The sequence below is a fragment of the Perna viridis genome, chromosome 4 (assembly GCF_037379345.1).
Source record: "Perna viridis isolate PV_CMFRI_1.1 ecotype Kerala chromosome 4, ASM3737934v1, whole genome shotgun sequence".
Taxonomy (NCBI): Eukaryota; Metazoa; Mollusca; class Bivalvia; order Mytilida; family Mytilidae; genus Perna; species Perna viridis.
The window spans coordinates 9,240,989-9,267,943 of record NC_142448.1 but is presented as its reverse complement, the minus strand read 5'-3'; the positions used below and the strand labels follow the sequence as shown (position 1 = coordinate 9,267,943).

General features: G+C 33.3%; 1 protein-coding gene across 1 annotated transcript in view; it reads right to left on the bottom strand.

Moving 5' to 3' along the window:
* Positions 1 to 26,955, bottom strand: part of LOC148618755 (uncharacterized) — a 73,851-nt gene that overhangs the window by 35,647 nt on the left and 11,249 nt on the right. Inside the window, exons 5-20 of the mRNA XM_088577936.1 lie at positions 19,754 to 19,927; positions 19,368 to 19,514; positions 16,261 to 16,374; positions 14,860 to 15,123; positions 14,388 to 14,520; positions 11,919 to 12,138; positions 10,398 to 10,547; positions 8,781 to 9,129; positions 8,085 to 8,379; positions 7,436 to 7,562; positions 6,677 to 6,901; positions 6,057 to 6,257; positions 5,499 to 5,770; positions 5,206 to 5,329; positions 4,671 to 4,889; positions 3,694 to 3,850 (exon numbers count right to left, since the gene is read on the bottom strand). Coding sequence (XP_088434062.1) covers positions 3,694 to 3,850; positions 4,671 to 4,889; positions 5,206 to 5,329; positions 5,499 to 5,770; positions 6,057 to 6,257; positions 6,677 to 6,901; positions 7,436 to 7,562; positions 8,085 to 8,379; positions 8,781 to 9,129; positions 10,398 to 10,547; positions 11,919 to 12,138; positions 14,388 to 14,520; positions 14,860 to 15,123; positions 16,261 to 16,374; positions 19,368 to 19,514; positions 19,754 to 19,927 — 3,171 coding nt within the window. The remainder of the gene's footprint in view (positions 1 to 3,693; positions 3,851 to 4,670; positions 4,890 to 5,205; positions 5,330 to 5,498; positions 5,771 to 6,056; positions 6,258 to 6,676; positions 6,902 to 7,435; positions 7,563 to 8,084; positions 8,380 to 8,780; positions 9,130 to 10,397; positions 10,548 to 11,918; positions 12,139 to 14,387; positions 14,521 to 14,859; positions 15,124 to 16,260; positions 16,375 to 19,367; positions 19,515 to 19,753; positions 19,928 to 26,955) is intronic.

Sequence of the window (26,955 nt, the reverse complement as noted above, 5' to 3'; positions counted from 1 at the left end):
GGTACGACAACATATTTGTCATGTATACAGGAGTCGCGCTGGGCTTCGCCAATGTCGTAATTTGCAATTTTTTATTTTATCTGGCGAAAAAAATAGCCAGTTGGCGATTTTCTTGGCGCCTAGGTTTTGTGTATTAAAATTGACAGCTAGTTTATCAGCAACGGATATTCTCTCTAATAGACTAATTTTGTGTTGACACCTGGTCTGAGTTAATTGGCTATGACCAATTTACGACTGAATGCAATTAAAGGTAATTAGACTAGGCGAATATATTCATAGGAGGTGTCAATCAAATGTAAATATATTATTGAGCCAATCAAAACTCATATGGTCAAAGGTAAACACAATTACGGCCATGTGCACGTGGCTACATGCAAGTTTCACAGCCCTGTTTAACCATGTGATACATCCAGAAACAGATTTACCTAACAACAGAGTAAATTAAATCCAATTAACAATGATTATCCCATCAGGAAGTGTCTAAATACTTCGAAATGAAAGAATTGGTAAAAGAAAATGAATGACATTTGTTTACACTTTTGCTATGCGACTTTTTTGGCGGGAAAATTGGTAAACAAATAGAATGGGGATCCCAAAATCTAATCAAAGAAATGCTATTCAGATATCAGACCCGTGAAGGTTCGGGTGTTAAAAGAATAGGCCTGCAGCAGCGCTAAGCTTGTCGTAAAAGGCGACTAAATAGTGCTCAGAACCTTAGCCGGGGGCTAGGGCGCTCTGCCCACAGACCAACTGGGATGTGTGCCCCAGGTGGTGGAATGGGGTACCCCTGGCGTGTTACATGCTGGGGTTGTCAGGCTATAATACGGAAAACCTGACCGCAAACCATACTGGTGCACCGTGTTGGGAAAGATGCCACGTTCCTCGCACGTTAAAGAACCCTACTGTGGTATTCTCCCGAAGTAGGAACCATAGGGCTCCGCCACAGGAGGCTAAATTGCCCGACCCTACCCATCTCTCCCTATTTCCAGTGGAAATCAAAGTTTGTCGACCCCATTGTCCTTGTGTCCAATCCCTTTTTCATTTCGTTATCGTTTCATGTTCATTTTGTCATCAATTTCATGTTCATCGTCTGAATATAGCTGAAATATTGCTGCTCGGACGTTAAAACCCAACAAACAAACAAACTATTCAGATATCAAGATAATTAAACATGGACACAGTTAATGGTCCATGGCACAAAATGTAGTTTGATAGAAATTTTATCCCTTGAGAAAAAGAATCAAGTTTGTTAAAAATAAAAAAATAAATCATATTGTATTAGATAAATTAGCCCATCAATGACAAAGATGAACATGTTTTAAATCAATGACTATATGAGAATAGTAATATAAAGTCTTTGATAGAAGTAAAATACCTGTTTCTGAAGTAGTACTTTTTTATTTTATGCATATGAAAGTGACAGACTAGAGCAAAAAACCTGCTTTAAACATGCATCAAGAGTGAATCTTGGGTACATGTTTACACGTCATGAATGGAGAGGTTATTTTGATGAATTGATAAAGATAATTCATCTGTGGACTTATACTGTCTTTTTTTTAAAAAAAAGTTGTTTTTTTTTGGCACCCTTTGGCTCTAATTTCTGAAAACTGGCGAAAAAAAATGGCAGCTGGCGATTTTTCTGGCGATAGAATTTTGGAAGCCAGAGCAGCCCCTGTGTATAGTAGACAATCTTTTTGCTACATCGGGGTCTTTGAAAACCAATGTAGCCTTGGCATTCATTGACCTACATAAAACTTTCATTCGTTTCAAAATTAAAGACCTCACAGCCTTTAACCACTCTGATAGAGAATCAATGTCTTTTTGTTCTTATTTTATCCATTTTCTTGCGTAGTCCTCGTCGGCATCCATAAGATTTGATTCTGACTACAAAATAAAAAGATAAACCACAAAGCACCAGGTTTTAAATATCATTTCAGTTACATACATACGACTGTGTCTTATCCAATTCATTCAGGGTTTATCATCTTGGAAATTTCTTTGTTAAATGATATTTGTCCATAACATGTATAATTATTTAAATTGTGTCAAAGTGAGACAAGTTGAATTTCTAGTGAAATGTGATTTCAAAGCATATGTATATGTACCCGGGAAAAAGCATACTTTCCAATTTCCGAAAATCCACAAAGCTATCTTGTATATGTACTTATACAGTGTTAGAAATTGATTTTTTTTTGTCAACAAAGACCCATCATAAACTTACATAGACAGCACTGTACATTTTATTGCAACTTGAGCCAATTTCATCATAGACCTGCTTAATTTTCCATACACTCGGTCCGTAGGTCTATTGACAATTTCTTCCAATGCTTTTAATAAAACACTAGTACCGGTAAGGCTGTATACAAATGTTTTGTGAGTACAAAAAAACGTGGCGTTTTCTGTGTTTCATGCGATATAAAAAATGCAGTCTCAAATTCTTCGGTTAACAAATAAAATAATGAAAATACTTATCTGACTAAATGTTGGTCATTTTCTTAGGCAAGAAAGTCTGCAGTTCACAACTCGTTCACAACACAATTCGTCCGTGCACATTAACTGGTGCCGTATTTCGGAAACCAGGTTAGTACCAACTATTAGTTCGTCCCCAGTAAATTTCGTCCCTTTTCAAGTTCGTACCAATTTCAAATTCGAAAACGTATTTTATATAAATACTCGATCCTTTATAAATGCCCACTAAAATTTATGTTTTTAATAATTATATCTCAACAATACTTTAGACAGAGTAAATGAACTATGATATAAACTGACCAGAAAATTTATCTTTCTGAGTGGACAATGAAAGAATAAAGCCAAATTTTGTTTCAGTTTTCTTAAAATATAAGGTGTATACTTTTGAATTTTAGTGACCAGTGTTTCCGAAAGAAGGATGTTTAAAGTTACACGATTTAAATTCATTGTACAATAATTTCACCAAGTGGCCAGTTAATTTTTAACTGGTTTCAATTAGAATAACCTACTAGCGGATGATATTCATGAACAAGTTATGCTATGAAGAATGCTTTCCATTTTCTTTGGCTTTTCTTGTAATTTAGTCCTTTCCGTTCCTGGCATGACTTCTCGGAACTTATTGTAAAGTATCTTAAGAACACGTGAAACCGGTACCTTTTTCATATCTTTACTTCCGAACTGTGCGAAAATCTACTAGTAGCTTAAATCTATAAGACGGCTTTAAATAGTAATGGGTTATTTAACTTCTATTGCATCTTGAAAATATGTCTTCAAGACATGGCATAGTCCAATTCACTGAAATAAGTTTAAAATCCATTTTGGAGGCTCCCGATCATTTTTTGACATCATGTCTTCAAGGCATGAAAAAAAATTTTTCCGTGTGTCACGAAGACATTTTTCATTCCAGAGATGTCTTCAAGACATGTGTCTTGAGACATTTCAAGACACAAAATAATCGAAACCATGTCTTAGGACGTTCCACTTGTGTGTCAAGACGTATGTTAATGTCTTAAGACGCCTCAAGATGTCTCAAGACACTGAGGTCTATTTGCTAATAATGAATAATGGATTCAAACCCTTACTATACCTTTGGCAAATGCATTAGTAGCACTATCTGGTTGAACTTAAATATTTAACATATCATGCAGAATAAGTATTGTTTTTTTTCTTAATGTACTTTTGATAATATTAACGATAGAAAATAAAGAAATTAGTTATCCTTACCTATTGCAAATTGAAAATTTAGGAGATGAGGGTCCTCGGTGTCTTGAAAGGCTCCTTTTGACCAATTTGCAATAAGTATTCCGTCCTTGTATTTAATATCTATGGATGATCCATGATATGTTGGAGGTGTCACGTCTATTATAATTGGTCCAATACTCTAAAAAAAAACATACACACATGGACGGTGACATTCACCTCAATGCAAATACGACTTTCGACATTACTGATCCTACAAAACGTATTCCTTAAATAATTTCATTGGAAAAATTTGTTATTCTATTATCAGCCTCATAGTTTCTAAACAGTGTATTACAATAAGTTACAAAGAATTTAATACGTAACTATAGAAAGTTATGAATACATGTATAGCTCCATAAGATAATGATATGACTTAAGTGAAACCTTTAACGCTCCTGAAAAAAACATGAATTCAAACACCTAAGTCCTTCCATAAATTTTGTAACTGGTCAAATGTGTAATAATATACGATTTTTGTTGTCGTTATGCATTTTCCCATTCTCATGGTCTAAAATAGGTATGGGCCGTAATGTCCAGCTTTGATAAGGAACTGTGGGTTGTCATGGTCGGAAATATCTTTGGGTCAATTTTCCGGTATTGATTACGTAATTTTCGTAAACATTCGAGTGTCATGATTTGACCATCCCTATCTTAGAAACAGCTCAGATTCGGTTTGGATTAAATCATCGAATCTACTTTCTGTTTCCTAGACTGGTGTGGTCCTCAATTGCTTTTACCAAGTATACGAAAATGAAGCTGTCAATTTTACATGGAAAAACCGGATATTGATGCTTTTTTCCCGTAAGTAAGTAGGATCCAGTTGATTATACAGCCATGTATGCTCCCTTTGGGAGCGTATCAACTGTAGATAGGTCCAAGATTAATACCTGAAAACACAGAAATATCCACTGATTTTTTGGCAAAATTGTAAATCATTCATTAACTCATTTATATTGTACCTGATATCCTGTAACTCCACTTTTACTAATACTTTTTATAACAATATAAAATAAAGTTCCCTCTGTTAGATCTGGATTATCTATTCTGATGTGACGATGATGTTTGGTTGATCTGAAGGGTAAAATATCAGGGGCAAGACTCTGTCTGGTGGATGCATATCCTATTTCATAGTCAAACACAATTCTCTCATCATCCACTGAGTCCCAGGTAATAACCATCTACATACGATTTCAATATAATTCATAGTTGTTACAGTAATATTTATCAAGTTTGATAAAAAAATCATTTTACTAGTGATCATAAAAAAACTAACAAATAGTTTCAAGTTAAAGAAATCTGAATATTATTGGAAGCTACATATATATATTCTTAAACGAACGAATGATATAAGACTTGATTGGAAAATTTTGATTATCAGTCTGTCTACATGTTATGATAAATTGTCGGAAATGTATTTATTTAGTTTTTTAATTAAGTTATTATGAGGTATACATCTGTTTGAATCCTTATACGTTTTGAAGATATCATACAAACTTGAGACGTTTGGGGTACAATCTGTAACAAGTTAGTACTGGATGTCTGAAGCTGGTTACATGTCACCGAAGATGGATGTGTCTCTGGAATCAGTTTAATATCATCTATTATCGAAGGACTTGCGCTACAAAAAAAATAATTTTATCAAAATTAAATGTAAGGAATAAAATATAGTTTAAAGTTAGATTGACGAACATTTTACAATATGTAAAAACCAACACAAAATATAACCGTTGAAAACTGGGAAAATATTCCATCATAATGAGGAAAATATTCCATCATAATGTATATACCTGCAGCCTAAAGATTTATTATATGGTGCTCGTGTCATATTTTCTGCCATAATCCACAGAATGCCATTCGTGTCTTCAATGAGTTGCTGGGCTGTTCTTGATCCCTCAATAACGACATTTTTTACCGATGGTGTAATTGTTACTATTGTGACACCGTCTGAACACACAGCATACGAAGCATCGTTTGCTTTGTTCAAAGCCACTACAGTAATAAAGTATGTACCCTCTACAGTAGTTCTATGGCTGACGGACGTCACTGTGGTTTCTTTCATCTAAAAATAACAGTTTGAAACAGAAAAGGAAAGTATGAGTTGCAAGTATTAAAATAAATGCATGTGTATGGTTTCTTTGCAATCATAAATTCTTTATAGGCTAATCATACAGACATTATCAACAAAGTGAATCAATGATGTATAAAACCAATGACTTGTAAAAATCATATCAAAAGTCTAGTAAATATCTATCAAAGCTTGAGAATAAGGCTGAAATATTACTACAGAAATGTCAAACATAAGACAAGAGGATACATTGTCAAAAAAATCATGCCTTTCATGATACCTGATCGCTAGTTAAAATATCATCTTTGTTCTGACAATGGTCCGAAATTATGTATTTGTAGTACTTTACTCCACTCTCCGGATCAAAGAACCCGTCCCAGTGAAAGTTTAATGTTAAATCCTGCTGATAATCAACCTCTGGACTTCCTGTTACACCATCATGTACACTGCCTGGTTGTGGTGGACTAATATCAATAGTAATCTGTAATAAAATGGTTTGTCTTCCAAAGAAATTGACATAATCTTGGTCAATTAACCTAGAATACGTTTATATCATAATAAACTAAAATTTCTTGATTTACTAATAATTTGCACGTTTATATTTCCTTCAAATACACTTGAAATTGAAAATAATCAATGGCAAAATGAAAAGAGGATTAAGTTATACATGCAAAAGAACTTCTCTTTACTGAATTTGTACACTTGTATAGATTTCCGATCCATAAATTCAGATAAACTATATCAAAGTTATTAAAACGCTTGCTGCCAAGGAATCCTGTTACTTCTTAGAGTTTTATTTCTAATATAAGTACATAATTAACTAATTTATATATATTAAAAGCATGCTTCGGTAACATGTTGTTTTAGAATATATATTGTAATGTGTATCAAATTATTTACCTTTCGAGTAAGTACTGAAGTCAACATTGCCTGGTTAACTACTGTGATTTCTATGAAATAATCTGATTCGTGCAGGCCCTTGTCTTTTCCTGGATCAAGACCAGCTCCGAATACTATTTCCGGTTTAATATAAAAATGTCGATGGAAACATCCATGATATAATGTACAGTAACATACAGGTCCACGAGGAGCAGTCTCGTAGAGATCTTCACACAAAGTTATATTCTTTAAAAAAAAATGTCACAGTTCTTATCATGAGAATGAAATAAAAACAGAAATAAAACTGCTGATTTAAGTCAAAACAAGTCAAATCAACATCTGTACATACAATGAAAAATATGTTAATTCCGACAATCTAAAATTGACGTTATTTACGGACTTTCCTCTTGAAAGACTTGTTTATTTATCATATTTGACCTTTCAAAAATCTATTTCTACGCTGAACATGACAATTTTAATTTATAATTCATATCCTTTGTTTTGCTATCAAATTATATAAGAGTCATGAAGAGAACACATTTTACTAATTTTAAATTTCTTCAACTTTTTACCCAACATTTTTTTATCTGGAAGGAATAGGTATGTTAGGAAGTTAACAGTTTAATTCAGTTTCAAATGAATTTTCAAACTTAAAAACAAAATAAACTAATTAGAAAATTCGAAAGCTCTGAACTTGGGAACATGTCATCCTAATATGTTGTTTAATTTATCAATTTTTCAATATGAAGATTAATTAACACTTCAGTAGAAAATACATACTTGTGCATTGCCCTGAGCAAGGATGTGAGAACTTCCATGGAGAACTTCACTTCCAGTAAAATTATCATACAATTTCCAATGAACATTATGTAGACCGCTGTGGTAATCAAAAGCATCGAATTCAAACCTGTTGTTTTAGAAAGAAGAACAATGAAAACTGAAGTGTCACATCAGACACAAATTTCGGCATTTACAAGATTTTATTTTAAGATTGAGATTGAACTTTACAAATTATGTGACTTAAGTTTGTTTTTAAATCAGGATCAAAATAATAAAAATCCCCTCAATCGAGCGCTTTGTTTACATTGGATTCAGTCCACTTTTCACTGATTTTTTTCTCGTGTTTTATTATGTATTTTGTTGTCTGCATATTGAAAAAAGAACTGGGAGGTTTACGGCCCATCAAGTTTGTTTTACCCCGTCCCATCTTTAGCACCTGCCTGTTGTTTTGCCACGATTTTCTTCGAAGTTAATGAATAGCATGATTCAACTCTGCATCCTGCAAAACATCCAGTCAAATAACATATCTCTTTGTTTTGAAAATCAAGACAAAAAAAAACATAAATTAAGATATATATAACACGTATTGGCAGTATATTGTTTTGAGAAAACTTACAAAGTTATGATACATGTACATTAAATTCCTTACGTCATTTCTGTAAATTCCTCCAAGCGGTGTACAAATATTTTTGTTTCATTCCCATATGACAGCCATAAATTTTCTATTACTGGATAGGTTACATCCCGATACACTGTTATAAAATCTTCAGTATACTTTCCAATAATGTCTGTTGCTTTTACAAAGATGTCCAGTTTCTCGCCATCTTCCCAAACGACGTTAAGTACTTCCGTTTCCTGTAAAATATCTATCACGTTGGTGTAGGCTTTGTACGACTTGACATCTTGACCGGATACTGTATAGTTAACGTCGAATTTAACAACTCCTACAACCGAAGAATAATTTACAAGCTATATTATAATTTTTTTTTTTTTTTTTTTATAAATTTTGGTTCTAAATTCAGTTTCAGAAGATATGATACTTTGGTCTCGCTTCTTCACGATATGCTAAACAAACATTGTGTTCTAAAATCATTTAACACATTATTTTGTAAGATTTGTTTCAGGAGATTTAAAATAAACCATAATCTCTGAAATATGGTTTTACCACTTATTAGAGAATACTCCATACAATTTAAAATTTGTATAAAATAATAAATGTACAAAACAGATACAAGAAAAAAGATAACATTTTTTTTGTATCTCAATTATTGTTTTCTATTACCTTAAATTATTACAGTGAGAATGCTTAAGTCAAAGTTAAGTGAAAGTACTGGCGAACTGATACCTTTGACATTAGTAAACCAGTTAACAGTTCTTCTTTGAAAGTAGTCGTCATACAAATCATCCACGTGACTGTTGTTATCGACTGGAAATAACCATTTATTCAAATCATGTCTTTCATTTATAAATCTGCCAGGCCACGTGACATGAAGTAGATTTGTTCCTGAGACTACCCATGTCCGGTTGGTATCCATGGTGCTCTCCTTGACTACCGTTCTAGTTCCCTCTATTTTTTCTACCACTGACTGATCGTCAAAGAACAATAATGATCTTGTTGACTTATAGTTACCAGCCTTATCGAAAGCTGTGAGGATGATGGAGTACATGCCTGGCTGTGTTACATTAAATTTACCCTGAGGGAAAAATGTACCATTAGAAACGAACATTTATTATATTTGATTTTTAGGGAAAGATACAAAATATGTATTCCGTTCCCGTACCAAATTTCTCTGTACTACAATCACATTTTAATAGATTTAACATTATAATCATTAAATTTTATTCTTAGTATTAATTAATAAATTATCTACAAAATGACATGTAAGTTTAATTGAAAGTTTGAATGTTTGTTATATCCCTTCGTTCCTAACCAGGTTGTGCTCTTTCAAGATGTTTTAAAGTGTAACCAACGATTTCTGTTTGATTAATTTTTACATTGGTACAAAATGATGAAGCCATGGTATTTGCCAATGTTGATATTATTAACAATTTAGCTCACCTTACGCAAAAACTATTTGACAAAACATAGTTTCTTACCATCCCTGTGCTCTATTAGTACTTTAAAAGGTTATTAAACAATAAATGCTTAACGCTTGCTTCAATACTTAAGTACAGCTCTACCTTAAAACCAGGCAGATGGTTATTAAGGGTGATTCATGCATTTTTTAATACAAAACTTTTTTCATTGCACGTCTCTCTTTAGGCCCAATAGAAACTGTATTAAGAAATAAAAGTGCTAATAAAAGTAGTCCACTGGAGATATTGAAACTTAAATTTTGGTTATGTGCTACTACAGAAAAAGTACGGGAATATTTCCCGACAGAATTTTTACACTATAACCAGTCAAAATGTATTTCAAGATACATAGGAAAACCCAAATATTTTTTTATTGGAAATCGTTCAGTAGGCCTCATAGTAACTGTATTCAAAAATATAAGTGCAAATGAAAGTTGCCCACTGGAGATATTTAAAACACGTAAATTGTGGTTATGTTCTACTACAGAAAAAGTACAAGAAAACTTCACACCAGAATGTTTACATTATAACCAGTCAAAAAATATTTCACAATAAGTATCAGATCCGAGGATATGAACGTAGGAAGAGTTGTTGTTAGGACATAACAAATGTATTTATACAGTTAAATTGATTATCTTAAGACATGATGAATCACTACCTGCCTTGTTTTTAGGTAGAACCATACTTAATTTCAATATGAAGAATCTCTCGCGATAGAAACTTTAGAATAGAAGTTAAAATGCAAATGCAGCTTTCCAAGATCATTTGTGACCGCGCATGTCAAGAAGGGTAGTGTAAAAATCTGATCATCACTTTTTAATTTTGATGTGGTAATAGGCAGTGATATGTTTGTTAATCTTTCGATACTCTGTTTTCATACTTGTACCTCTTTAAAATTTGTCTCATTGGAATGAAATAGCTTGTTTGCTTCTCTAAGAACAGAACCATAATCAGCCATGCGATGAATTTCATACTCATAGAAATCTACTCCAGCTAAATCGTCTGACCATGCTTTCCATGTAAACATTGTCAATTTCTGTAGAATTTAAAGATTCCATTTTGAATTTTTTTTAAAAATTGGAAATCTTATATCTCAAATAAGGATATTTAGAAAATATGTATAATTGTATTTTGTTGAAAAAATGACCAAATACTGTAGTAAATCACTTTAAAATACCAAAGACAATGTTCAAAAATGTATTCCTAGACAAATAAGGTGGACTCACTGTGGAAAAGTATTCTAAAACGTTAACATTGCAAATAATTCCTTATGTTATTTAATGATATGTATACGGGGAGAAAAATGAAAGACAACTTTTAAATGATCAAAAACTAATAACCCTATTTATTGCTCACCCTCAATGCCTTAATGCCTTAAAAAACTGTTAGCAAAGTTAACTAAATTAATACCCCACTCCCAACGTGATAGCACGCGCATTGTAACCTCCAAATTAATTTAGGCCAAAACCTTAAATAGGAGGTTCACAATAGGAATTTGTAATAAAGGATTAAACTCCGTTCAGCGGTGTAGGAGATTTAGGCTAAAAACCACTAATTCCGCTTCCCATAGGCTTCTATGCTAATTTCACAATATTCAATGGCTTCTCTGGACTTAACCTTAATTTTAACCTGCAGAGGACTATATATCAGCATGATTCTACATATGTCAGCTCACAATCCTCAGAATGGCATGTGGGGTTAGCAGACTTGCAGCGCAGTACTGGTCACCGGAAGTGAAGTGTCTATAAATAGCATGGGAAATCCCAGTGTTTTCACAAGACAGGGGTATATTAGAAATCATTATGGAGATTAGGCTTCACATCGCAAGAAGCAAAATGCACCTATAAAATGAACAGAAATGTTTTTCCTTTCAGAAACTGTTTAAATTTTTTAAATGAGATGAGAACTTTTTTCACAGCACTATGAGGAACAGGGGTAATTTCTGCGTAGGACTATTTTTGCCTACGTTCCAAATGCTCATTGGTTGAATTGGTGGTCTGTAACCTAAATTTAACAGATAAGAAACGAGTACACATTTGTGTAACGGAGAGAAGGGCAAATGGACGGACACCCATATCACTATGTATCCTCACTTTACAGTACTTGGGGTATAACGAAAGTAAAAAAACGACATGAAATCCACTATAGGTAGAATTATTTCTAGATCAGAGGGCTTTAGTTTGTTGCAATTTGAAAAAAAAATCAAGCAACCATTTAGATCAAAATATGAGTCGTAGAAATGTTTACGTTGTTTTATGATGTCCAACACCCATCAAAAGTTTGTATTTAAGGGTTAGTACAATGTATATTTGAATCTCGAACCTTCCTGAAAATGCAAGAAGTTCTTATTTGATATACACTTAACATGAACACTTAGTACAATTAACTTTTGAAAAGTAATAATTACCTGATCGGTAATATCCGTTACATCTATTGGTGAGTCGGAACAACTTCTGCCAAAGTTCTTTAGACAGGTATAATAAGGAGTAATATAATCCCATTGTACAGTGTAACTCCTTGTTGTTGTAATACCCGTGAGTGATGTTCTGATTGTTGATGTCAAAGAGTTTTCTCTGTTCAGGTATCTTAAGTAACCTCCATTACGGGCTTGTATTGTAAAAACAAGCCTTCAAAACAAAAAAGAAAAAATGTTCGCATTATAAGTACTTTTTAAAAAAGTAGCTAATGAATTAAGAGAACATTCAAAGAAAAATCCAAAGTCACTTTGGAAAATCATGAATAGTCTAAATAATAACGAAAAACAAAATTCAATGATATTTCTATAAAAACCCTGTATCATCACTTCAAAAGTCTTAATGAGAGTAATGATGTATGTACTGATCAAGGTTCCGAATTCGACGATAACGTGGAAAGTATTTCCTCTGCGATATCTTAACCAAAAAATGGAAAAAGCGTTTGGATTGGACGAAACTTTGAATGAATATATCAAAAGTACTATTGAATGCCTCATGCCAATTTATCTAAAAGTATTCAATTTAATATTGTTCCGGAAAGCTTGCAAACGGGAATAAAAATAACAACATATAGAAATAGCATTCAAAATCTGACCCTGATATTATTGGGGCATTACGCTAAATTCGTGCTTCAGTAAAGTTTCTGTCTGCTGTTCTGAATAAAAGGTTGAATGAGTACGCAAATCATGCCAATTTGATTACAAAATTACAAGCTGGATTTGGAAAGGGGCATTCCACTTTCGATAATAGTTTTGTTCTGTATGCACAATTTATTTTTTAAGATATTTCGGACTTTTTTACGTCAGACATTGGAGTAAAGCAAGGAGAAAATTTGTCTTCTTCTTCATTGTCCCTATTTCTGAATGATTTGGAAGATTTTTTTCAGAAAACAGTATCGAATGTCTTCGGACCTTTTCTGATGTATGTCAAGAATCTATAGGAATATTTGTAAAATTGTTTGCTATTCTTTATGCTGATGATACAGCATTATTATCAAAGAGCGTAAATGATATGCAGAAAGAGTTTGACATGCTTTGAAAGATACAGTGAGCTTTGAAAATTAAGAGTGAACACTAGTCAAACAAAAGTTGAAAGATATTGATATTGTAGAAACTTATTCATACTTAGGTGTGTTATTTAGTTATAATGAAAGTTTTCACAAAGCAAAGAAAAAGCTGTGTTATCAAAGCCAAAAGGCCCTTTATGCTTTGTATGCAAAAAATAAAAAATTAAGCATACCAATTGATTTATTGCTTAACCTTTTTGACTCATTGATAAGTCCAATACTGTTAAATGCATTTGAAGTTTTGGGTTTCGACAAAAAAGAAGAAATGGAAAGTATTCATTTACAATTTTGTAAGAAAATTTTGAGAGTTCGAAATACCACGCCAAACTATATGATCTATGGAGAATTGGGTTGATTTACTTCAAATATTAGTATCAAATGTAGAATGGTAATGTTTTGGAACAACCTTCTATTAAACAATACAAATCTACCCCAAATCATGTACCAAGTTATGTTAAAATTACATTTTTTAGACCCAGACAAATTCAAGTGAACTTCCCATGTTAAATCGATTTTTTATGATACTGGATCATCGTTGATCTGGAATGACCAAATACCATAAGAAAAGCAAGTATTTGAGTCAATGCTTTCGGTGCAATTGAGTTTATACAACACTGGCAGTTTAACATGTCTAACTCAAGTCGTGGCGACTTCTATTTAAAATATAACACTACCTTTGGCCTAGAAAATTATCTGCTACGTTTACAACAAACAGATAGACTGTTTATATCTAAATTCAGACACTAAAATTTAAAGATCCATATTGAAACCGGGAGATGATCAAGAATTTCACGAGATGAACGAACATGCCAATTATGTAGAAATGGAACGGACGATGAATTTCATCAGAAAAGAGAAATACTAGAACTTAGATAAAAATATTATTTACAATAATCAACTGAACAAACAAATTTTGATTTATTTAAACTATGTCATACTGAACTGTACAAAGACCTCGCTCATTTCATTAAAAAAATTCAAAGTTTTTTGTAGTGAAATGTTATGTATTTGTAAAAAAATTGGGAATGTATTGAATGTGGTTTATAAAATAGTTGTCTGTGTTAGTTGTGACTATGTTTGAATGTGTATATGTCCTCTTGTTCATTTGTGTTTCTGAGGTTTATCAAATTAAGTATTGTCTTATTGTCTTATTATTGTATTCAGGATAATTAAGCATTTGGATTTCTCACAGAAATGAATTGTCTACATCCTCACAATGTCATTTATTCATTGACACTGGTATTGTCGAAAGCCAGTATTCGCACTGAAAATTGTCCACATAGTCTGATCAAAATTAGGGCATCAAAAAGTTTCATTTCTTTTTTGCCATACTTACTTGTCACTGTGACCGAATGTGGGTAGAGATATTGCACTATTGTTAGTGTTTGTTCTTGAACATACATAACTTGTTGTAATAGGGTAATCTTCGGTGGCAGGACAACTAAATGTGCTAAAATTGCTGGATGATCCTGTAATTCAAACAAAAAACTTGGATTTTACATGATGCAATTTGGTTTTCACTTATAATGATATCTCAAATACTGGCCTTAGGTTCAGGTGACAGGCTCTATCAAAACGAAATAAATAAATAAAAAAAAATCAATTTGACCTACAAAGAAAGAAATTTGCAATATATTTGCATGGCGAAGGGTGAAAAGTTCACTTTATGAAGTGTACTCAATCAATTTATCAAAAAATCAGGTTTTAATTATTGTATGCAATTGATCAAAATTACTTCATTATTTTTGTCGTAGTGTTATTTATTTAGAAAAGGGAAATTCTTATTTATACAAAAACAAAAAACTAACCTATTGCATATTCCAATATCATCTGCCCATAAACAATGCCATGAGTAAAATACGTCACAAAATGTTCAGGATCCAGAGGTGGAGGTATACCAGAAGCGACAAACTTTGCATGAAATTCTATTTCTGCTTTATTTAAATCCCCTTTGTTTGTAAATTTGATCGGCTGTGCACCGGTCTCACTTGGATCTGTCGGTGTCGTCACAGTTTCATGAGAAGGATTATGTAACTTTATCTCAGCAAACAGGATCGACGTTTCTTCCGTAACTGTAATGTAATATTAAATAAAATTATAATGGGAATGCATTAGACTTTTCATTCATACCTTCATTTCCTCGAATACATAAGATATATGAACAGTTTATATATAGCAAATAACAAAACATTATTACATGTAAAAATGGAGAAAGATATCAAATATTTACAATTATTTCATGAAACATGCATTTCAATCGGGGATATCTGTATTAGTACAATCCACGTTAACGTTATCACAAACAAGCCTAAATCGGCGGTTGTATTCTGCGGCGCATTGTACAACATGAGCGTGGCACAATTTAGTGAAGTTAATTGCGTCATCATCGCTGCTTTAAATAGTGTTCGGTATTTTCCCAAGTAGAATAATAAAAAAGATCATCCTAGGAGTATGAGTCAAGTTCTGTAAACAGTTCTAGGTCGAAGTTTTCGATTATAAAGTCCCGCCAGATTTGTCTCAAGACGTTGGTTGCAGAACATGTACAAGAAATATGGCAAAAAAGTCTACGTATTGTCTATTACATATTAAACATATAATTAGTGAACCACTGGGAACGTCCGTCAATAGTTTTGTTATAAAGTATGACCTTTTTATTTCATGTTCTGTTTCTGAGTTTCTCCAATATTTTGCAAAGTATTATGTATTTCGCGAAATTTAACAAAGTCACTATCGTTATTTATGCGAGTAGACCATTCGCTGGCTTGTACATTAGACACTTTCTGTTTAATGATTCTTTTCCATTCTTGTTTTGAGGGGAAGTGTCCATCTTGAATAAATCCAAGTAAATATTCATGTAAACTATATTTATGAAGTAAGGTTACTACATCTGGAACATAACCAAGATGTTTACGACTGGGGTCCATCAAATATGAATATAATCGATTCAAGAAGATTGCTTTAGATAAATGTTTGTTGTCCAAAGTGCACGGCTTTTGAAGAAAGAATAATTTGCGTTCATAAATCTCACTTGTGATAGGATGGAAGCCTAGTTTCCATTCTTATTTCATGACTATCTTTTTGGTACACTTTCTTTTGTTTTCTCTTCACCGTTTCATGCATGGATTTTTGTCATAATCTAAACACGAGAAATTTTTAAAGTATAAAATTATGGTAATAAACACAAATTTAAACAATAAGAAAGAGCTTACTTGTATCACATTGAGTTCCGCCAAATCCAGAGGTACAAGAGCAAGACTCTACTACTTCATTTGTACAGTTTCCTGGATAACATCGGGTGCTATCTGATCGCCATGAACACGCCTCTGAATTAAGATGTAAATATAGTGAATAAGTGTATTCAGATATATGAGGCTAAGAATCGGAATAAACTGAATTGTAAAAGCTTAAGACGATTATATTAATCGATCAAAAAAGCCGCACTGGAAGAAGGATTCTTCGTGGTGCGCCACCCTAACATAAGCTAGAGAAAGAAACCTCTTTTGATTTTATGGCCTTTATTAATCGGAAAGAGGAAATACAGTGTATCACAACAACAAAGTAGAAGCGCTGGATTAATGTCCTTCACCAGGCGTTCATACAATTTTACTTCAAAATTAATGATTTTTTACAGAGGTTGTAAAATCGATTGTGTTCAGATGGATTTGAGGGGCATGTGGTGAGAGCGTTGAGAGATGATAATTTAGCATAATTTTTTCAAGATTTTCATTACTAATTGCATGGGTTATGCATTTATTGAATGACATAATGTACCGTGATGGGAAGAATTGGAATTGATTTTACATACGATGGAGACATAACTTTTTGCAGATTGAAACTGGTCTAGAGCTGACATGTCCGTTCACTGCTGGTAGTCCTTAGTTGGTAGATATGTGTAATTTAAATTCAGTTTTTTTATTTCCGTAGTAACAAGGGACTGAGAAATTTTTGAATATATTTTTCCCCACAGTGGCCAGATTTTAAAGGGGGGTTGTGATCACGCCAAAGTACTTTAACCCCGCCGCATTTTTTGCGCCTCTCCCAAGTCAGGAATTTCTGGCCTCTGCATGTCTTAGTTCGGTTTTTATCTTCAGTTTATTTTTTCACGTTACTTGAGTATACAAGAGCAACTCTTTCGCTGAACATGTGTATACTGATGTTTTGGGGCCAGCTGCAGCAAAACCCTGTGGTATAAGGATTCCTAGTCGTTCATTGAAGACCAATGTGAGGCCTTGGGCTAGCATTTTCATCACAATGGGTTTTTTTTTGTTTCGTTGACATATACACCATATACACCACTTTACTTATGTTATCTTGAATACTAAAGCCCCATTTTCAAAACGAAAATTTAAATACTTGAGCAGATGGCATATGTGCAAATTTACCCAAAATTTGCATACGTGTGTAAAAGTAAATGCGCAACGCGTTCATATGTTGGTTCATATTATTATATATATCCGTAACAGCAGCGTGGATTGTAATACCTTAAAATGAATTCAATTGACTGTCTCGTGTAAATACACTAAAAAAACTTCCATACACTAGAAAAAATAATTCCTTTGCTTAGACCTCGAGAACCGCGTTACTAAGTGTGTGGGTGAACATTTTCATTCATTGTACTGCCTTGAAACAAGAACAATTCAGTGTTTTACAGATTATACCAGCTACAGCTATAATACATAGCTCCAATATAGTTCCAAATACATTATTATATGTAGATGGAAGGTGTATCCAGGTGAATGTTCTGAGTTTGAAACCCCTTTATTTTTATCAAAATAATTAATGTATTTTTTGTGCAATTGTTTTGGTAGAAAGTGGCAAATTGTAGCTTTGGACCCCCTTTTATAAATCTTTGGATCGGACTCCCTCTTTCTGTTTCCACCTTGAGTCACGACAATAGAAAATTTTCTGCTATACTATCTACTTATGAGCTCAATTCTAAGAATAATAACAGCATGTATTGTACCTCTGTCAACCGCAATATTTATGCACCATCTGTCTATCTAAAGAGGAAACATATCCATATTACCTAAGATAACTGAAATGCGCAACCGAAAATAACACTGAAATGCATGTGAACATATTTTCATGTTACATGAGTTTTTCTGACGGCTTATTTATGCAAAGAATTTGAAATAATATATATTACTAAGATATAAAATTCTTAATTGTTAAGTGTCTCATCCATATGCTTTCTATTTTACAAATAGCTAAATGTTACCAAACTCTCGCTTAAGTAACGCCAGAGGTGTCAAAAGGCGTCATTGGGAAAAACGTGAAAAGGATCCTATATTATCATTTGATATTTTGATTTATTTTGTGGTGTAGATTAATGGCAGAAGAGGTTATGGCGAAGAAAAAAAAGTCGGTCACGGTAACAGTTTCCCTTAGACCGGAACTTCCAAGTCTCCTAATCGTACTTGGTTTTGCTTCCAGTTTCACTTGGTACCTAATTTCCGAAAGAACAATAACAACTTAAGTTACAAAAGAATAAAATCAATAGGCTTTATTGCAATTTGCAATACTTTTTTTTCAAATCACTTTCACGCATTTTAGACCTTTGCTTCCTGTGGTTGTTCGTAGTTTCTAATACACGATGTGGTAAAGAACAAGAATTTTGCATTTTAGGAAAGCAGGTTTCCTGACTAATTACTTAAAAGTAATAGGCTTTCAATTTGTTACTGTGAATTTCTCATGACAGAATTCACTAAAACTCTTGAACGTGTTTTCATTCCAATTTCCTGTATTGAATATTTATAAATACCTTATTTAAGGAACACACTTAGATTTGCTGCCTATACAGCACGGAACAACTTTTTTTAATGAAATGAAGTAACCAAACGATATCTTTTAACAAGACTATGGTTAATTTAGGATTCGACATGAAAAAAATGTTCCAATTGCGTATTATTTTTGTATGGGTTCTTTTTATTATAGTTACGATTCTGTTTGTTTTTTGTGAACGACTTCTATTTTTTAATATATGTGTCTCTTTAGTACAAGAAAAATCATAAAACCGTCTAAAAGGGGAGATTTTTTTTTTTTTTTTTTTGATAATTGAAAAATGCAAATGCAAATGCAATAATCTAATTTGAATATTGATTCCAATTTATCGATTTTTTATGGCCAAATATTCAAATTTTAAAAAAAAGAAAAAAAAAGAAGTTTGACATTCTTTTAGACAGATAATGGGCCTCAATGGTTTTTCATTTTTAGAGCAAAAAAGGAAGGGTTAAAAGCTGTACAACATATATCAACATAAAGAAAATTAAATTCGGACTTCTTAAATGACGAAGCCACCTCAGCATTTTCTACTTACTTCTACATTGTTTCATGGCACCATCATAATGGCGTGTGTACCCTCTGAAGTACCTCTGGTCCATTACTTCGTACTGACACCATTCACAATAGTTATCACTGGGCGTGGAACATCTTCGGTGGTTACAGTTAGCAATCGATGGACAAACTATAGGGTTATAACAATATCAACTTCTCTTTTGTGTATACAAAAACAAATACTTAGATAAAATTGAATTATTTAAACGAAAACTTTTTATTGACTGAGGTAAGCAACAGAAATGGCCTAAAAGTGACACTGAATGTTATCAAAATAGAAACAGAAATGATTACATTGCACAAAACTGTTCTTGGTTCATCAACCACTGACAAATCCCTTTTCATTATACTGAAAATATATATACTTACTGAGACATAGACCTCCAGATGGGTAAAAGCCATCCTTACAATCGATACAACTATTCGGTGAAGAGCATGTCCCCCCACCACTATTTCGTGAAATGCCTCCACGGTAGTAAATCCTGTCTGATGAATATGGTTCGTTACATGCGTTATTTAAAATCGTTCGACCATGGCAAACAGCTGCAAAAATAATTTACTTGTATTTACAATATTACGAATGCCTGCCTGATTTTAATTGAAATAGAATCTTCAAGACAGAATTAGAGTTAAATCAAAACAGACGAAAAATGGAAATACGCGAGAACCTGTTGTGTTAAACTAGTATTTCTTTAGTTTTTAGATTTCATTACTTTAAGTGATTTCAAGGTAGCCTCGCTGTCATGTGGGTCAGATCATCATTTCGAGAGTGTCTTTTCCTAAATAAAAAAATAGCACCAAAACAGATGCTATTATATCGGATTAATAATTTTGTTTCGGATTGGTTTTATCAAACTATCATCTAATTACACAAGTTATTCATTCTGCATACGTAAATTTTTAAACACATCTTTCGTATAGATGTAACCGAAAACTACATAATCGTTAAAGTTATTCACAATCAGTGAAATATAAATTGAAAAGGAGTTATGAATCATTTTTTAGTTTTAAAGGTGGAGGATGGAAGGCATAAAATTGTGTCAGACAGGTGATTTGATTTAAACATGAACAGTGCTTATGTATATCTTGGTTATCATCTTAAAATTTTACAGTGACGTTAAATGTGACAGGCGTAGCCAGCTAGTTCTAAGCCCAGATAAAGTAGGAAGAAGTCCTTTCTCCGACTATATATAAACCTTTTTTGATTTGCTCAAGTGAAATACAAAAAAAATATTTTTCCACCCAAAGGAAAACTGCGATTCAACGTTGACACACTCGAAAGAATCGCATCTCAAATGACTCTTTTAGTTTTTATTTCTATTTAAGGCATTTTCCCAATATGATTGACATTATTGAAGTATATATATATAATCGCCAATTTTTATTGATTGGTTAAAAACTACGTTATTGACATTATACGTTTTATACATAGTATTAAAAAACTAAACAATGATGAAATTATTCCAAATGTCCTTCAAATACGATTAACTCGCTTGTGTCGTGAACAATGAAATGAAATAACAATGAATTTATCTAACAAATAATCTGATTTCACATCAGCGGTTGCCGCGTTTTTCTAATGTACAATGTTATGCGTTTAACCTTTTCTATTGAATAGGATGATTTCGTTTTTTATGAATATTTTCACAGGATTTATTTTGGGGCCTTTTACAGGTTGCTTAATGGTATGGGTTTTGCTTATTTTTGAAGACCGCGTGGTGTCCTGTAGAAGTTTAAACATTCGCATTTGGTAATCATGCCAGATCTCCTATCAAGACTGTTAGGTCTTTAATTTAGAAATCTATAAAAGTGTTAAGTAGGTCAATGAGTGTTAATGGCATATCAGTTTTCAAAGACCCCGATGTAACAAAAACATTGTTTTGACAAATATGTTGTCGTACCAGCCCAAAACAACATTGTTTTCTGTCCGCAAAACATATAACATCCAATGCTTATTATCAGAGTTAGACATAGAAATTAATGCCAGTAATACTGCCAGTAAGACCTACACTGCCATTACACTCTCCAAAGAAGAGATAGTGGAAAACCATAATTCTATGTTATCCTCTTTAAAGGAGAAGATCATGTTATTGTGCAAGTCATAAATATCGAAACTAATCTGTTAAATATTCATGAAAATTAAATTTAAACAAATTTATTTCCTTTTCTTAATTGATAAGTCGAGATTTATAATTAGGAAATTTGAATTTCCCGCGCCTATGGGGCCACCATGACCGGTTGAACTGTGACGTCACGAAGTCAGTTTGTAAAGTGAAAGTAAATAGATAATTGATTACGATGTCCGAAGAAATCGCAAATTTGGGACTTTCCCCCTATAATTTCAACCCAAAATAAATAGAAGAAGAGATTGGGGCACAACTTATATAAGCAAATTTCAGACATCGTTGACTAACAACGGGATTTGCTGCCAGATGACTAGTATTTGTAAGGAAAATCGTATGGCTACTTCCGTTGAATGTGCGCGTTGCTGGTAAAAAAAACTTTTGGAACATTTCTCTTTTATCATTCGTAAGCTTGACAAATCATCGCGTTTTGGTGATTAGATAAACATGATGGTAGAAATATTTACGGAATGTTCTTTGTTTACATATTATTTGTAGTACTTGTGTCAGTACCAAACCGACTTAGTGACGTCATGAGCCAATCGGAAGCTTTCAGTGTAAATCAATAAAGTCTGGTTATGATCTTCCTTCAAATAGGAGAGTTCTGCTAGATGGCTATCCACTTATATTTCAAGGATTTCGTACTTTGCATAGCCTTGAGCATTTTATAAAAGCGCATTTAGCATTAAAGCTTATTTATTTTTGTTTACGTGGGTATGATTTATCATAAGAGCCCAACTTAATGCAAAGGTGGTCTTTCCCTTTAAGTCTCTCTGCCAAAGACGATGATTGTGATCTACCGTCTATGTACTAGATTCCTAAACATCACAAGAATTCATATAAACAATGCTATTTAGCTGGATCTTCAAAATGTAACACCAAAGTTATTTCAAAACTTTTAACATCTATACTCACAGCTTTCAAAGAGGGTCTTAACTCCAATCACGACACTTGTTACTTCCGTAGTGGTATTAATTCAATGTGGATCCTAAAGAATTCGAAAGATTTCCTGGAAACCCTTAATCCAAGATTATTATCAGAATATAACAGCATTAAAACCTATGTTTTTTCAACTCTCTATACTTCTACTCCCATACTCACTTATGATTCCCGACTCAAAAACATTACGCATCATTTTTACTCCAAAAAAGATGGTACACCTAGATACAAATATGTAGTTCTTGGTAGATATTCCTCTTACTTTGTAAAAAAATATTTCTAAATCAACTACCGAAAATACCAGAGTAGATGTTTTCAAAATGCTAGAATTTTTTATCGACAACATATTTATCCAGTGTTGTGAACGCGTTTTTCAACAAAAGGTCAGCTTTTCAATGGGAACAAATTGTGCTCTTCTACCTACTGACCTATTCCTTTACTTTTATGAGAATAACTTTATAACTGATCTGATCCGAAAGAAAGAATATCGTTTAACTTAATCATTAAATTTCAGTTTCCGCTATATAGATTACGTATCATCGTCAAACAATCCTAGTTTCGTGGATCTGATACATCGTATCTACCCCCAAAGAACTTCAGTTAAAAAGATACTACAGACACAGTGAAGTCAGCCTCATATCTTGATCTTTACACTTAGAGGTCGATGGAAAAGAAAAACTATTGGCCAACCTTCACGATAAATGCAATAACTTTTCACTCCTTATTGTCAACGTTCCTTTCATCTGTGGCAACATCCCTTCAGCACCTACGTATGGAGTTTTCATATCACAACTCATTCGTTAGAACAGAGCTTGTCGTTACTACACATACTTTTTGTTTTGCGCTAGACTTCTTAAAATTAGTCCTCTGGAACAGGGTTATTTATGTTGCTACAAGATTGAAGTCATCACTACAGACGTTTCATGGTCGTCACCACGAACTCGTTGATCGTTACGGTTTATCCATCTGCACCATGAAAACTGATTTGTTCAACGTGTCATTGTTAAGTCGCCGACCACGAAGTGGCAGTGACTTATTGCTTTTAATGTGTTTATTATTATTATTATTAAGTCGCCGACCACGAAGTGTCGGGGACTCATTGTTTTTGCACCGTTTCTTATTATTATTAAGTCGCCAAAACGAAGTTTTGCGACTTATTATTTTTGCTCCGTTTCTTATTTTTATCATTATTATTATTATTATTATTATTATTATTATTATTATTATTATGTCGCCATAGACGAATGTCGGGGCGACATATTGTTATTGTACTGTTTATTATTATTATTATTATTATTATTTTTTTTTTTTTTTTTTTCTTCCAATGATTTTTGTCCGGAGTTTTTAGAGAGCATCACTGAAGGGAATGAATTGGAACTTGGTATGGAGATAGATGGTATTGAGAAGGGGTGCACCAGAACTTTTGGCGGAAGAAATTGGCTACCGTTTCCATGAAAACGTGAAAAGTTTACACTCTAGGACATTGCAATATCTCGGAAACCTAGGTGGCTAGAAACTTGAAATTTGGTGTGGTGGTAGAACTCAATGTGCCTAATAAAATTCAGCAAAAAAGTGAATCGATATGTTGTCTGTTACCTTGGCAACGAAAAAACTGAAAATTTCATGGATACCAAAATCCACTCACACCTACAACTTTTTTATTTAGTAGGCAATTTCAATGAAACTTTTTGTATGCTGCGTCTCATTTATATCTCGGAATTCGCATAAAAATTTGTCGCCAATATGCCGCCATTTTCAAAATGGTTACCAAAGTTCATAATCTAGGACATTGCAATATCTCGGAAACCTAGGTGGTTAGACACTTGAAATTTGGTATGGTGGTACAGTATAGAGCCTAATAAAATAAAGCAAAAAAAATCGATATTTTGTGAGTTGCCATGGCAATAAACAACTGAAAATTTCATGGATCCCAAAATCCACTTTTTTCCCACGGCCATACGTTTTTTATTCATTGAACAAATTTGATGAAACTTAGTAATATAATGCGTACAAGTCAGACCTCTGAATCCAAATAAAAATTCTGACGAAAAGTCGCCATTTTCAAAATGGCTGCAGTCGTAGGTCACAATCTAGGACATTGCATTATCTCAACAACATAATTAGCTACAAATTTGAAAATAGGTCTGTCAAAGGGGTTGAATAGGCATAACAATACAATATTAAAATTGGGAACTTAAATGGTTGCCGGGGGTGACATTCGCTATTACTTGCAATGGCAATTCTAGTTAAATCGCCGACCACGAAATGGCGATGACTTATTGTTTTTACTGTGTTTATTATTATTATTATTATTATTATTTTAATTCTCCTCTCATTAAAAATGTTGAAAGTGTCAGCCCTTTTTCTCAAAGGTGGCCGGTCCGATTGAGATGAAACTTTTCAAGATGTTAGAACTACTCTTCGAAGGATTCTGCAAAACCTCAAAAAAAATTTCCAGCTGCCGGCATTTTTTCAAAATGGCCGCCGGACTAAAGGTACCATTTGTTTACACCGGAAATTGGAACATCATATATCTCGAAAACCGCTGATCAGAATTTGACGAAACTTGGTGTATACATTATGCTCAATAGTCCAAACAAAATCGCGTGCGCCTCGGCCGTCATTTTCAAAATGGCTGCAAACGCAGTCGAAAATTCAAATTTGTCAGCTTTTGATGAAAATTGATGTCTATGTTCTTTAAGACGTCCCGATTAATAATCTGATATTCACGTTGTTTACGCTGCCTCGATTAATAATCAGCAGTTCAATTGACGATACGTTTCTCAAAAGACAGATCAGGAAACGGGAGGCGATTTCTACACGTTTCACGGAAACATTAATTTTAATTATTATGATTATTATTATTATTATGCTTCTTCTTCTGCACGTAAAGATGTCCTGGCGATTTCTCGGAGACCGTTTATTCGATTCATACTAAACTTGGCTCAAAAATCAAGCAGGCTCAGGGGGTGTGCATTCCACTTCCGGAATTTCCAAAGCAAAACCCGGAAAAATAAAAAACAAATCTATAAAATTAGCGGAACTAGTTAATCAAATGAAAATAACTCAGAAGGTTGTTCTTGAAAGGCGTAAAAAGATTTTTTTAGAAAGCCGAAAATCGCCAAAATCGGCAAAATTTCAACATTCTTGGATTTCAATGAAATTTGATTCATTCCTAGGGTAAACATTTCATCCTGAATTCAATGGCGGCTTCAGAATTTGTCAGAAAGCCGCCATTTTTTTTCAAAAAGGCCGCCAAAATAGGCAAAATGTCAACATTCTGGGATTTCAATGAAAATTGATATCTAGGGTGAACATGACATTCTAAATTCAATGGCGGCTTCAAATGTGGTCTAAATTCGAATATTTGCCAGTTTTGGCGACTTTTCTGTTTTGCTTGTAAACACAGTATCACTCGTTATTAAGTCACCAAAACGAAGTTTTTCGACTTATTGTTTTTGCTCCGTTTCTTATTAATATTAATATTATTATTATTATTATTATTATTATTATTATTATTAAGTCGCCGACCACGAAGTGGCGGAGACTTATTGCCTTTACTGTGTTTCTTTTTATTATAATTATTATTTTAATTATCACAGGAAGTTAGAACTATTCTTCAAAGGATGCAGAACACCAAAAATTTGATTCCAGTATCCGCCATTTTTTCAAAATGGCCGCCGGACAGGACGTACCCATTTTTTTACACAGGAAATTGGAACATCAGATATCTCGAAAACTGCTAATCAGAATTTAACGAAACTTGATGTATATATTGAGCTCACTAGTTTAAAGAAAATCACGAAAAAATCGCGTGCGTCTCCGCCGCCATTTGCAAAATGGCCACCAACGCTGTCGAAAATTTGAACTTGTCAGATTTCGATGAAAATTGATATCTAGGGTCTTTGAGCCGTCCCATGTAATAATCTTTGGCTCAATTTACAATCGGAGCTACGTATCGGCCGCCAATTTCAAAATGTCCGCCACCGCGCTCGAAAATTCAGAGTTATCCGATTTTTATGAAAATTGATATCTAGGTTTTTTACGCTGCCACAATTAATTATAAGCAGTTCCATTGATAGTATGTTTCTCAGAAGACTGATCAGGAAAAGGGAGGCGACTTCTACACGTGTCTTGGAAACGTAAATTTTAATTATTAAGTCCCCGACCACGAAGTGGCGGACACTTTTTGTTTTTACCGTGTTTCTTATTATTATCAAGTCGCCAAAACGAATTTTTGCGGCTAATTGTTTTTCCTCCGTTTCTTATTATTAAGTCGTCGACTACGAAGTGGCGGTGATTTATTGCTTCTTCTTATTATTGTTATTATTATTATGTCGCCCTAGACGAATGTCGGGGCGACATATTGTTATTGACTGTTTTTTATTATAATTGTTATTATTATTATTCCAATGATTTTTATCCGGAGTTTTTAGAGAGCACCACTGAAAGGAATTAATTCAAACTTGGTATGGAGGTAGACGGTATTGAGAAGTGGTGCACCAGATC